This window comes from Lipophrys pholis, assembly GCF_963383615.2.
Source record: "Lipophrys pholis genome assembly, chromosome: 2".
Taxonomy (NCBI): domain Eukaryota; kingdom Metazoa; phylum Chordata; class Actinopteri; order Blenniiformes; family Blenniidae; genus Lipophrys; species Lipophrys pholis.
In genome coordinates, this window is record NC_137636.1 from 27,318,346 (window position 1) to 27,332,970 (window position 14,625).

Below are 14,625 nucleotides of genomic sequence, written 5' to 3' on the forward strand. Positions count from 1 at the left end.
CAGCAGCACTTCAATGCATCTCCATGTCTCTTTACACTGTGTGGTTTCCTGTGAAAACGCACTCCTGTGTCTCTTCAGTCTCTGGCCAATTTCACATGAAATGAAAGTGTTGAAATGTTTTCGACAGCTTCCATGCAGGGCTGGGAGACACTGAAACTTGTGTTTTGATTTGGCTTCGGATGGACAGACATAATTCACATTTTCCAGACTTTACAGCATGAAGGGAAGAAGCTGAATTAAAAAAAAAAAAAAAAAGAAAATCTTAAAATAGCTATTTATTCAAAAACATAGAAGCATATTCCAAATAACCTTTTTAATTGTACAATGAATATCAAAACTGTGCATTCCAAGTGATCTGTTGACTTTTTTTTTTTTAGAGATCGCCACAGTCCTCACATTCTTTACTAAAGTAGAAATACATGTACGTTTTATCACAAATTCCTCTTCAGCAACAACTCATATAATACCAACAGCTTCATGCCATAGCTCATAATTTTGAGTCACAAATTGAATAAAAAAAACGGGTAATAATGTGGCTGAACAATTTATGAATTAACGATAATATCATTCAAAACTTTCACATTGGGATTTTTTTAAATTTAGGGAATTATATATATTTGAAACAAAGCATTATATAATTCATGTAATGATGATATTGATAATATAAACCATGAAGCTAATGTAAAGTTTAACAGGTAAGACCATTCATAATGATCAAGACTACAATACATTGTTAATTTGATTTAAAGGCCTTGAGCTTATATATTGGTTAAAGTGAACCAGTTTGACAAATGTAAGGTGCAGATATTTGTGTTCAAATTCAGGGAGTGAAAGTGAAATGCCGTCTGAAAACTAAGACTCAACTGACTGTATACTGTAAGTGAAGTGAAGATACTTGAGCAAACTTACAAACTTTTTATTTCTACCCCCAGTTTTACGTTTGCATATTGGATACACCCATACAATACCTTACCTTGGCTAACTGTTCCCTATTTCTTTTATACTTCAATTAGTTTGTGAATCAGTTATGTAGCTCTGAGGTTGCTTCTTATTCTGGACTGCAGCGTGGGAATAAACGCAAACAGAAACTGCAAAAACACAAAGGCCCCTCCCATTGTTATGTTTTCCAGTATATCCCCAACTTTAACCTCCAATACTCAAAGATCTCAATTTACTCATTTCTAATAATGTCTACCAATAGTGCACATTATTAATTGCACAGAGACAGACTTTATGGATTAGTTGTTGTATTGAATTACTACAGACAGTTATGTGGCACCAAGTGCATTCGGCTTTGCAGTCTTGTCTTATCTACTCTCATATTTCTAATATATCGCTTGTTTTGTTTGCAGTCAAACCAAATGATTCCTATATACACTGTGAATTCCAATCATTCCTCCCAAACTTGAATACACCGTCGCACAGAAAAGACACAAAGTTTGGCTGCTTTAAGAGTGAAGTTTGCAGAATAAATGCTTTCTGTATAGTTGAATGTTGGGTTTAACGGTATGATTCTGTAGCTTCTCATTCAATCGTTTACATTTCCGTTGTTTTTTTTTATCTTTCTTCGCCGAATAGGTTGCCAATGGAATTACCTCCTGTTGTTTATACCTCAGCTTTAAAGGTGGGATAGTAGTTAGATATGACAGGTATGACATTGTGTACTAGTGGAAAAGAGAACGGCTCCTTTAACACATGGCCGGTGCATAAGAGCAGTGAGCATTTCTCATTGGATTGACTGTTAAGGTGTTTTTTTTTTCCCCACTGCACAAACACCTTCTTTATGATCAAACAAGACATGAAAATGTCTCTTTGTACATTGAAGAACCTTGAAATTCCACTCGACTTTTTGGTATTACCAATATCATGCTTTCATTTTCATTGTTTTATGCTTCTTTGTTCCTCTGATAGAAATATATTAAAGAAATAAAAAATAGTGCCGATGCCCTTCTCATTGCAACGAGGCTTGTGTGGCATATTCTCAGTTCACAACATAAAAGCAGCTTCTGAAACTAACCTCGCTTGAGGCCAATAAATACAAGCAGGATATTTTTTTTTCTTTCTTTTTCAAGTCATGAAAATCAGCACTGACATGAATGCATGCTTTTCTCACTTTGCTGACTCTGCACTTCATAGCCCATTGCCATTCCTGCTGGACTGAGGGATATAAAACACGAACGCTTGTTTATGCACTTTGAAAGCTTCTCCAATAGCCAGAAACAGCAGTCTGCTGTTTACCTGACCCCAATTTCTTATACAAAAGTAAGGTGATGCAACTGTGAAGTGAGACCTGGTGAGAAGAAGAAAAAAATAGAAATGGAGGTGAAAATGTGGGATGATTTCCTGTGCTAAGATTACATTCTGTGGTTTTTGCACATGTCGATGGGAACGACAATGAGATGTATAAAGGTCAAACTCTGAGAAAACAGGGTGAAAGAGGGAGTATTTCTACCTCCCATCCTGCAATATGCAATAAACACACTTACATCGTTGAGTCAAGCGGTTGGCAGTTATTGACCTGAGCAAACGCAGAGAAATTATACAAAGCAACATGAAAGTCAACCCGGCTGAACATCTTCTGAAAACATTTGACTCTGTGTTAAATGTGTTAAATGTTTCCTGGCGGTTCTGAAAAGAAGAACCGCTTCCCACTGTGTATGTCAACATTAAATTTAATGTTACTTATTTAACTTTATTCTGCAATATTGAATACCTCACCTCAACCTGGAGTAATGCTACAATAATCTCCCTCTGGGATTAATAAAATATTTCTGATTCTTTTTCTGATTCTGCTGATGTTACACAGGAGTGAACATGCACCTGTCCCATTTTAAATTTTTTTAATGTGGCATCAACTGCAAAAATGTAATAAAAAAAAAAAATAAATTGACAGTCATCTTTCTGCAGTGGTCATATAAAGGTATACTGCTAATAGAATTAGGTTTATTTAAATTTTTCTGCATATAGTGAATGATACAGTTCTGTGCTTTTCTTAGTACTGAGATACGCTCACTGTAGAAATGTGTTAATTATAATATATCATAAATAAAACACATTGCCGAACCCTTTTGTCTTCGTCTATAACCACACTTGTAGCAACGGCAAGAATGAGGGAGCCACTTCCTCACCATACAGCTCCAATAGTCAGCATTACTATCTACACAAAGATCACTTTCACCATCTCTCCCAAAACACTTTAGGAATTGCAACTTTTATTCCGCCAGGGTAGAAATTGTGCACAACTGAAATGATTGACTGTGGAGTGCAGTCATCACAGTCTGACACGACAGAGCAATATCTAAAAAAAGAAGATTGCATTTCCCATTTCTCCTTCGTCTCAAATTTACTGAAATGTTCACCAGACTCATGCTCAAGCTTTGGGGAATCTATTCTTGTATATTTCACTGGTGGTTCTATTTGTTTTTTTGGTTTTTTTACCATAAGCAGTTATATCGACATGTAATGTGGTTTATAACAAGATACATATTTTGATTTCTAAAGCGCTGGGTGGCTTGACATTATCGTTTACATTTCTTAATTATATAGTGCAGTACTTCTGAAAGATTTTGTATGGTTCACTTTAAAACGCATAAACAGAAAGGAAAATTACCTTTCTGTTACAAAAGGATGCACTTTTTTTTGTCACATTTTAGAAAACTCAAACTTGAAGGTTTTTCCTGTGTTTTACTATTTTATTATTTGTGTCAAATTGATACAGTATACATATTACATAGTAAAAATTACATATATGTATACATATGTGTAATTTTGACTATGCAATGATTAAACTTTTTTTTTTTTTTAATCTCATAACAAATTTAATGATCATTTCATGCACACATACATCTACATAAACAAAATAAATCCTACGGCCATAAATACATGTATGACAGTAAGTTTGTCTTTTGTGAGCTTGTTCTTCTTGCGACCATGTTTACATCACAGACACATTCAATTGTGCAGTAATTTGTTTTCAACTCAACTCCTCCCATATAATCACATATTCATTCATGCTGTGGCGTAAACAGCTTATAGAGTGCTACATTCATTAGTGAGGCCATTTTTTACCCTAATATTCACCCATCATGGTCCTCATCTTCATCACCTTCATCAGAAATGATACCATCTCCTGGATTGTTTTCACCTACCTCCCCCAAACAACTGATCCAGTCAGTACATCAGCCTGCTTAATATATACGTATATGAATATGTAAGTACATATATAGTTTAAGTCTTTCTGTTTTGGTTGTGCTTTGGTTTTCTTTCATTCAACAGAAAGGTGTATATTTTAAGTGTTCGACCTTCGACCTTCAACCTGTGTATGATTAAAGTATCAGGTCTCAGCTATTTCCAGTTCCAATGCAAGCGAGAGATGATCACAAACATTTGTCCACGGTGGTTTTGATGTTTTTAACTGTGAGTAACTGCTGCTTGTCCATGTGTTATTAATCTATACTCTATATAAATAATTGCTGAGGTTGCAATAGCCCTGGACAAATATTTCCACATGATAGTAACATAACAATCTTTGAGCCCAATTTCTACTAGTGTGACCAGAGTTTAGGTCTCGAGGCAACGTCCAACAGCTTTGGTGTAGCCAGCAAGCAACAAGCTGGAACAATTTTGGACAGATGAATGAAATAAAGAGATGATGTTTACAACTACAGCAAGAGGCCAGCATGATTTCATTCAATACTTTAAAATCATCACTGCAAAAGAAGACATACTTGCTTCTGGTCCTGGAACGTCGTCCCGTTGCCTCCAGACTAGGTGCACAGATGCAGATGTTTGTTTTTTAGAAATGAGTGGAATGCTATAAGTAGAACTCCAAAAAAAAAAAAAAAAAAAAAATCTCCTTTAAAAGACTTAAAAATCCCTCTCATTACTCATCTTTCTTAAAACACAAGAACAAATAAACCTGTCGGCACAAGTGTTATGGATTTTGTTATTTAGCACCTTTCCTGTTCTTTCTTGAGGATTTTTTTAATATCTTTTCCGTCAATTCTTTTTTCTTGAGATTCTGTAGGAATCGCTATAGTTCTGTGGGGATTTGGAGTTCTTCTGCTCATTTGCACATTGTGCTGAATTTTATTATCTTCGTGGTTTATCATCTGTACAAACAAACCACAGATCTTGACAGGACTTGCTGTACGTCCCTGTCCTGCAACAAAAAACACTCTAAATTAGCTTTTTATTCATATATTTATTTTCATCAGTTAACTACAATATACAGTATATCTGCACAGGGGCGCAGAGTGAAAGTGAGAGTCAGGACTATACAACAGAAATTGAGCCAATTTTATTTTCGGCTATGGCAACCCATGCTTGAGTAGTAACCAAAACTGATTTGCATATTAATTTGAAGACAGATGCTATTCGGTCTTTCCGCTGTATAAACAGACCTCAGAGCTGGTTGGCACTCATGCCAGTCCAACTGGAATAGTGTTTACTGATCTGTATCCTTACAAACACAACGCAGACTTCTTTATTTGGAGGAATTAAGTGTTCACTCCGTCTCAATGTTGAATCTCTCAACAGCTTTACTGCTCTGGGTTTTTATTTAATATGTGAAGAGGCTGAAGCAGTGGTTCACGAACGTAACACACACCAATGGGTTCTTTTTTTTTTGATTAGTATGTTAAGTGGTGGCTCTCCTTACTTTCTCACCAGAAATCAAGTTATTTTGTCCTTCTTTGTCTGCACTCTTATCACATTCGGAATGATGCTTATTTCTTCTGTGCTTTTAAAGTCAATGTTAGACTTTCTATTTATTCCGGAACTCGGGAACCCCTGCAGAGATCAGAGGCACAACTGAATTCGGTCTCCCAAGTCGACACGACATTGGGCAGAATGACTTTACAAACCATTTCCCAGCGTTAAAGCAAAGAGCTCTGGCATTTATAATATTTAAAGTAGCAATAAGCGGCAGACAAAAGAAATAAGCCTGTAGATTGAAGTAGTTAAAATCAAGTCACATTTACTTATAGTTGACATTGACTGAAGTGAAAAACAATCACAGGGACACTTTAAAGTATTAGAATAAAAATAAAATGTTCTCAGGTATCAAAGGTCTGTTTGATGCATCCCCACCTTCTAACTCAGGTTGGGACCAAATTAATCTCGCTCTCAGAGATTTCAGCTACTCAGCAGTCTGGACAAAGCCCAACAAATACTTCTGGTTTATGGGCCTCATGAGTCAAAGTCCAGAAAACTGGCATCAATGATTGGGATTAATGCCCCCATATTTTGTCACTGTGTAATTCAGTTTGCTGGTGTTGATAAAGCTTTAGGTAAACGCATGGTCAAGAGAAAGTATGAAGCTGGACACAGGAGAGTGAATTTTATTCTTTGTCTAACGGAATGGAAAAGCTTTCGTCTGTAAAGCTTTAATGTATTTCTTCTAGTTCTTTGTAAAGCACTGTGAATTGCCCTGTGTCTGAATGGTGCTCTTTAAATAAATTTGCCTTGCCTTGCCTTGATATGTCAGACGTCGCTGCGACATTTCAAAGTTCTGTGAAGAGAGAAAGGAAGATCAGATATAATTTGTGCAATTGAAACAAAATTACATTCAGATTTTTTTTTTTTTCTATGAATGATAAAATTGTTCAATCAGTAAGACACAAACATGTCATACTCTGTTAATGTAACACAGTTAAGTATTAAACTTATATTTTCGTGTTCGGCCAGGGAGAAACTGTATCCTGCGGCGGCCAAGTGTTCATTGTGACGTTGCTTTTTGATCCTTCGATGCCGGCTCTTCCTATCATTGTGAAGCAGAATTCACCAAGCGTTGGATTGTTCACCCACTAATAGGGAACGTGTGCCTCATTTGTGTGTGCAATAAATAAATCTGGCTTAGAAAATGAATGGCTTTTCATTTTATGCCATTTTGTGTGAGACAGGGAGTTCGTTTGTATGACCACATGTGCACGATGTGGCTCGTTGTAGTACCATGGTAAATATAAAGGTGAAAGTACTTGGTTATTTTCCACTCGTGCCGGGACTTCTATGTATCCATTTTTTTTTTTATTGCATAACTGACACACAGTATATACAATTTCCCTCTTTCTTCGATCTACTGTAGAACCTGTAAAGTCAGCGTCTGGCTGTGCCGCATCATGCTGTGGATGAAGTGGAAGATGGTGGTGGACTCCCTGCGAGGACGGAGAAGGCGACTGCCCTGCTCCCTCTGGTTCGTCCTGCTGTTCGCCGCTGGAGGCCTGGTTCTCTTCATTCACCAGCAGGATCTGTCAGAGATGGTCCAGCAACAAGGCCCAGGTTAGTCTCTAGCAAAACACCATATGGTCGCACCGGTTTGGCTTTTTAAAGACTGATAGTTGTGCAGCTGCTTTGACAAATTGCACAGATGTTTTGGTTTGCTACAAACCTTTTTTTTTAATTGAGGCTGTTTGTTTCTTGCTTATTCTCGGTACGTTCTCCGCAGGTTGGTTTAATGCTAAACAATTGGTTTACGCCGGCAAAAGCAGCCATATATGCAACTGTCGGCTTCGCAGTAATTTGGAAAAATCCACAGGTATGTGTTTAACCTGCACAGCCTGGAAGAGCAGTGACAGCTGTAGCAATAGGTTTACAGTGTCGGCGTTGATCCTAGGAAAGGAGTAATGAGCAATATATAAGCATAAAGCGTCTTTCGTGTGACATTGGCTGCGTAGTGACAATTCATGTGATTCAGGGGCAATAGCAAAAAGCATCACAAGGAAACATGGATACAGCCGCGAAACAAACAATCCACAAATTTAAAGAGGAGTGATTCTTCAATGTTGACTGTATAGCTGAACATATTTCTTAGGCAAAAAGGAGAACTACCCACGCATGCACAGACACAGTTACCCTTGGCTCTGCATACAGAGAAGCCTGCACACAAGCGTCGATGTGCACGTGGAAGCGTGCACGCAAAAGCACACGGGTGAGCCAGTGCACGATGCAAACAGGTGCACAAGCTTATGTAAGGATAAACGTATAGGGAGCACACTCAGCATTTACAACACACTACATGGATACAAAACACGGTCAAAAAAAGAGATTGTACGTGCTCGTGCTATTTTTTGTTTGTTGCATGAGCAGAAGACATGCTGCCCTTTTCATTCCAACTCAAAGGGCATGTGGTCAGAGTTTCCAATCCTCCTCTAGAAAAAAAGAACGCACATTCAATTTCCAAATGAGTCAAACCTTTGTCCTCCTGCAGCCACCCAGTGTGCTTCGGACTGGCTGCGGGCATTAGGGAGATTGGGGTTTAAGCAGCCATGGTGGATGAGTGTCCTCGATCGTGTAAAGCTAAGCTGCTTCAGGTCTCAGAGACAAGAGATCAGCTGCACGGCTTTCTTTGTCTTGTGCTACATTAAATTAGAGAAGCATCACCTGAAATATCTCTGATGTTGTTGTGCCGCCCATAGGGCACCACCAATATGAGAGATCAGTGTGTGAGCTTGGTGTGTTTATTCATCCAGTCATCGTGGCTCGTTATGTTATGTTCCAATACAGGTTCCAAAGTTTTTAATTTTACAAAACTCTCCTGATTTTGTTCAAATTTTTTGTTTTTTGAATTTTAGCAATGGCCTTATTTTTAAATTTTTTTATAAAGGACGGACTTTCTTCATTTTCATCTTTTAGTGAATATATTTTGTGTTGGTTTTTTTTAAGCTTCTTAAGCCGTTACCTGGCAGTGTGACACATAATGGTGCATTTACAGTCATGCAGACCCGGTGATACTCAAACATTACAGTTTACTCTCATTAAAACCCACTGCTTCTAGCAGGCTGGTCACATTTTCACTTGAAAAGGTGCAGCGTATTGGTTTACATACATATTATTCGAATAAAAAAGTATTTTCTCCTTTGGGCTGCATTACATGAATCATAATTCTCAGTCAGAGAAAAGTGCACAACAAGAAATTATGGCACGATAGCTGTTGTCATTGTTTCCTTACTGCTACAGGCCAGAGTTGCTTTCTGTGCTGGAACATTTATGTGTTCAGTCTGCATGTTCTCCTTTTCCTTTAAATCGTTTTTAATAAAAAAAAAAATAAAAAAAGTTTATATAATTTCTTGGGCGGCTGTAGTTTAGTTGCTGGAGCAGGTTGTCTTCCAATCCTGAGGTTGGCCGTTCCATCTGATCCACTGACGCTTTCTATCCAGCGTCTGCTTATAAACTGAGCTCTAAGTGCTGTTTGAGCTCTCTACATCACTCTGAGTGTGTGAATGATTGTATGTGTCAATGAGTGGATGTGACTGATTATGCAAAGTGTGCTGAGACAGCTAAAGGAGTCTATTCATCTTTTTTTCCTCCTTTTGTCATCCTAAATTTGCATTTTACTCTGTGGTGCAAATGCATGTTTCTTTTTTTTTTTTTTATGTATAAAGTAATTCAGTAATTTTTCAAAACTGCATGTAATTACCTCCGCTTCAACCTCACACTGATATTAATCCGTGTTTTGATTTCAGTAACTTTTATCTGACTTGTAGGACTGAACTCTTGAAAAACTCTAATTCAGTCCACATGAAAAGGCAGCCAATTTTAACATTAGCAAGTAAATCTAACATCAGCCGGTGGTAATGAATCAATATGTGTACGTGTACGTGTTTGTGTGATCAAAGAAAATGCTGATGAACCGGCCGGGCCGGCTCTCTGGAGATAAAATCATCACCGGCAGCGAACCTCAGAGAGTCAGAGAAGCTGCAATCCACTTAGTATCTCGACTATCATGTGTCAACAGCACTGTGAATCATTATGAACATGAGCGGTGCCACACTCCATGGCAATGAGAGCCACTTAGCCGGAGTGGATTCTCTCCAACCCTCTAATATTTCCCTGATTGTCAGATGCTTTCAGGCACGGAGTCAGGTGAAAAAATAGGAGCATTTACCATGACACAAATACAGGGAGGACAGACACACACACCCACACACACACACAGAAAGGGGCGTGCGAAGGAAGCACGTACGTAGTGTACCAACACACAAACTATAAAAACTGGTGTTTAATATTCATGACAAGACCCATAAGATCGAGTGGGAAGTTGGTTGGAGCTTTTCAAGGATTACTAAATACCAAATGATCAAATCATGTAAGAAAGAGAAAACTGTTTAGCTTGTGTACTACATGATTGTATAAGAACTTTTTGTTTTATTTTGATTTTCTATTATGAGCCCGGGTCACTGCAGCCACACAGTGAGTTTTAACCATGTTTTCTTAAAAATATGTTTGTTGCATTATGCATGCACTTGTGTTCCGTTTGAATAGTGAATGCTTTAACCTGGGGGTCTCAAACTCGTTTTCGTTCAGCAGCCACATACAATGACCAGTCAAATGAGAGCAAATTGAATTTTGACCTTTAATCAGGACACGTGAGAACATTTGTTAACTTCCACATGTCTTCCTGATGCTTCTGAACTCATGTTGAAATGGTGACAATGAAGATTGATTCTGGTATTTCCAAATATGGAAAATTATGAAAGAAAACATCTTACGATAACATAAGCACAATTCTATTGTGTACTAAAAATATCTTCCTCAAAGTGCAATTATAAATGAAAAAAAAAAAAAAGAGTATTGGTTCATCAAATGTGCTCAAAACTAATGTACTTAGCGTCTCGTAACACATTATGTTGTAAGGCAGTAATACTTCATAAACAATAGACTGAACTGCAGAGAGAAATCACAACATTTTGGATATGTTCAGGCTGCAAATTGTGCATGATGTACTTTATCTTTACTTTTATACTGTTAAAACAAAATTCATCATATAGAAATTGTGTTTAGACACATTTTTCAGTAAATGTAGACATGTTGAACACTTTGTCACCCAACCCTGGTGGAAAATTGTGGAAAGAAAAGATTCATTTGAAAAATTTTGAATTTTAACAGTTTTAATGAATGCCATGCAAAGGGTGAAGTTACGGCAACTTCAAATATTTCTTTCTGTTTAAATGCAAAAATGTGTGAGGACATTAGGGAAAAAACTTTATAAAATGTTAATGCATTTTAACATTAATACATGTGATTTCAAAATTATGCCATATTCACTGACCCCTGTTGTACAGAAATGTGCTCTTATTTGTGGCTTCTATGTTCTGTTTTAGTATTTGTTGCGTACAAAGATACTACAGTGTTTCTCTTCAGGGTGACGTCGGCTGGTTCTACTTCTCAGGGCTTCCTTTCTTCCTTTCCAAATCCTTCAGCATGCCTATAAGGCCTTCACGCTCACAATGTGGCTTTGATTGTAATGCTAATAATAAATTTTTTCTTATTAAATCCTCAGACGGCAAAAAATATTGTGGGCCGCCTGAAGCCGCTGTCAGACCGGTTTATGTTACCCACCTGCATAAAACTAAAATGTGTATTAATGATTTATTTACCTCAACGTCTTGTTTTTACCTCTGCGGCCATATTCTGCAACCTTGATCTGAGACAACTGAAATCTTTAAGGCCAAACTATACTTAGTTTCTTTATTTTTTTTTCAATGTTTTGTTGTGTTTGGAGAGAAATAAAACAAACAAACAAAACAAAGGAGTCCCTGACTGTATAGAAATAAAAATGCACATGCAGCACGTACGGCGGGACAGAGATTAACAGTGACAGATGTTTAGAACAGACCGTCAACGTAATGATTTTACTGCTCACAACAGTTTGGCTCGTCTGTGTGTGAGGCCTGTTTGATGACCTGTTCGTGCTCCAAGTCCCCTCTGACATCTTTTTAACAACACGATCTAATCTAATACATATTTAGGTTCGGGTTTTTTTTTGTTTTTTTTTCAGATCCGGGTTGCTTTAGCCCCTCAGCAGCCTCGGAGCTGGTGTCTCTACCTATTTCACTCCTTCAGCTGCAGCGGTGGCAAGTATTCCTGTCACCTTGTGGGTAAAAGGCAGCTCAGTTGAGCGTAAAAGAGCTTAGCGGTATCATAGAGTGCGAATACATACAGTTGTGCACACAGATTTCTATCGCTCATCTTCATGTGAGCGAGTGGGGCTTTGAATTACCGTTCCATGTTTTCTTTGCGAGCAGCTGTCTGTGGGAAACATGCGTCACAGTGTGGCTCAAACACACTGTTTGACGGATAATCGGACGCCTGGCATTAGGATTCTGATATGTGCCCCCTCCCACACACATGCATCTATGCAAAGTGTACGTGGATGTGGTATTTTGTACAAACACTGTAATATTTGACTTTGAATAATGACTTGTCGAATACATACATATCAAGGCTGTAGTTCACTACGCCACACCATCAAATCAACCCTGTAGATTGTGTTACCCAATCATTTGTCTCAGGAAATACTTGCAACGTGAAACACACAACAAGAGGTTTTTGATGGCTGAACAATATACACATATTGTAGTAATTTCCTCAATCAGTCAATCATACTTTAAAGTCAGGTCACTGTGTAAATGTTGGACACACAGTGGGTAGTTTTTTTTTAACTTATGCAAGTCTGGTTGACAGCTTTTCTCGTTGGTGTTTGGAAGTTCTCCCCGTGTGCTGGTGGATTTTTGGAACTTTATTAGTAGTAATCAGTAGAGTATAAATGGATGGACTGTGATGTGACCAGCACTGTCGCCTCACTGCAGGACCTTTCTATGCATGTTCCTCCTGTGCTGGTGTCGGTTTGGTTCTGTCCTCTTTTCCTGACAGTTCAAAACATGATACATGTGTGCGATCATGTTTTCAAGAGGTTTCTTGCATTTGTTGCAAGAAAAGAAAGAAAGGAAAGAAAAAAATTGTTCCATCATTATTGCAGGTAAAATAAAAAGGAAAGACTCCGAAATCCTGCTGTAGTGATCGTCAATTATCTGTCTTGTCGTATCAGTAAAAATGTATTTTCTTTGTCTCATTTAAAAATCTGGAACGAGCCACTAAAAAACATTTCTATGTCTGTGCATGCCGCAAGTCTTCATACTGGAATAAAACACTAGGTTCATTTGTTCGGGCTCTTTTTGTCATTGTGGTGGTTTGTTGAGAAACTTGTTTGGTTTGGTTTGATTTCAGATAATATACTTAGGTTAGATAAATATGTCATCCTCTATGTCATTACCTACAGTAACTTATGTGGTATTATATATATATATATATATATATATATATATATATATATATATATATATATATATATATATATATATATATTGATTCAAAACATGTATGCAGAGAAAGGAAATAAGGACACTGGGTTTTGTGTCTTGTGGTACTTTGTATTCTGCTGCTATCTTCTTTCATTACTTCCTTTGTAAGTACATACAGCGACCACTTGATGATTGTGATGAATATATAGTAACTAACGGAAATACAATGAGGCAAACATGCTTTCTTTATTGATTAGAAATAACACAGCTGAATACACACTTGAAATAATCCTAATTAAAGAAATCACATTTACAAGAAATGATTTATAATGTAACGTTGACTCCTCATTTATCTTTAACACTATTCATGATTTTGTACTAAAGCATAGCAAGGTATTCATTACCGTGGGTCCACTCGGATGGGATTAGCTACAACAATGCTATCATGCTTATATGGGCAATACAACACTTTGAAAGGTAAGCAGGCAATATTTAGCAATAACAGTGTGGTGGCTGACATCTTTATGTCTTAGTGTGAGTGAATGCTAATAACAGGCAGCAGCATTTCATTAATGATCACGCTTTCTTTTGAATACCAGTCATTTTTCAAATGCTCAAAGTACGTCCAAGGATATGCTTTGTAGCCTAAGCACATCCTTTCATCTCCACTGTATCGCCGCTTCGATACTGAAGTAAGAATTTCACTTTACTAAATCATGCATGAGAGACTGTGTGCTGTATACAGAACACGGTGGCGAGCCATTCTTACCAGCCCCCTCACTAAAGCACAATGAGCAAGCAGTATCTTTGCCTTAAGCTATAGTGCTTCACCCCGGCAGAAGCTCATTTCTAATAGAGCCGAGTTATAATACATTGGGTGTCAGCTTTTATCTGCCGCCCCCTTCTTCTCCACCTCTTTATTTGGCTTGCACTGTACTGAAGAGCTTTGTATCCCGTGGCTTTGGTGGCCTGCACAAGAGTAGCTGAGAAATCAGCCCTTTTCCAGCCATCGCTTCCAAGTAATTGTTTAAGGACAATTAAATACACTGCAGACCGGAAGAGGAGCCACCTGAAGAGTCAGCAGCTGGGATGAATTGTCTGGACAAATCTACACCGCCGGGTATTTTTCACGTGAATTTGGGTGTGAGGAGCAGAAGGTCACCTCACAAGCCCCGACACAGAGCAATCCAATAATGAAGAAAACCAGGGGACTGCAGGGAAAATGTGTTCATGAGTTTGCAATGGTTCTCAGTGTTTGATAACAGGCTATTTCCTCAGTGCTTTTTTTCTTTTTCACACTACATCACAACAAGTGCTGTCATTTATCTCATGATGAATCATAATTGATTTGATGAATGTTGGACTTTCTTTATATATATATTCAAAACAGTTAAACTCATGGTTTTGTTACTAAAGCCTAATTTCTAATTTGAAAAAAAATAAAATAAATTGCAATCAATTAAAACTACAAATATGTGAAATCCCTTAATTCCTTGAGTTCTTAAGAAAAGGGAAAAGCAGGGAAAAAGCATTGCCTTGAACCCCC

At 37.7% G+C, this 14,625-nt stretch overlaps 1 protein-coding gene across 1 annotated transcript in view; it reads left to right on the top strand.

The window, feature by feature from the left end:
- Positions 1-14,625, top strand: part of chst8 (carbohydrate (N-acetylgalactosamine 4-0) sulfotransferase 8) — a 207,292-nt gene that overhangs the window by 48,691 nt on the left and 143,976 nt on the right. The window contains exon 2 of the mRNA XM_080491841.1: positions 7,085-7,278. Coding sequence (XP_080347967.1) covers positions 7,119-7,278 — 160 coding nt within the window. The 5' untranslated portion in view covers positions 7,085-7,118. The remainder of the gene's footprint in view (positions 1-7,084; positions 7,279-14,625) is intronic.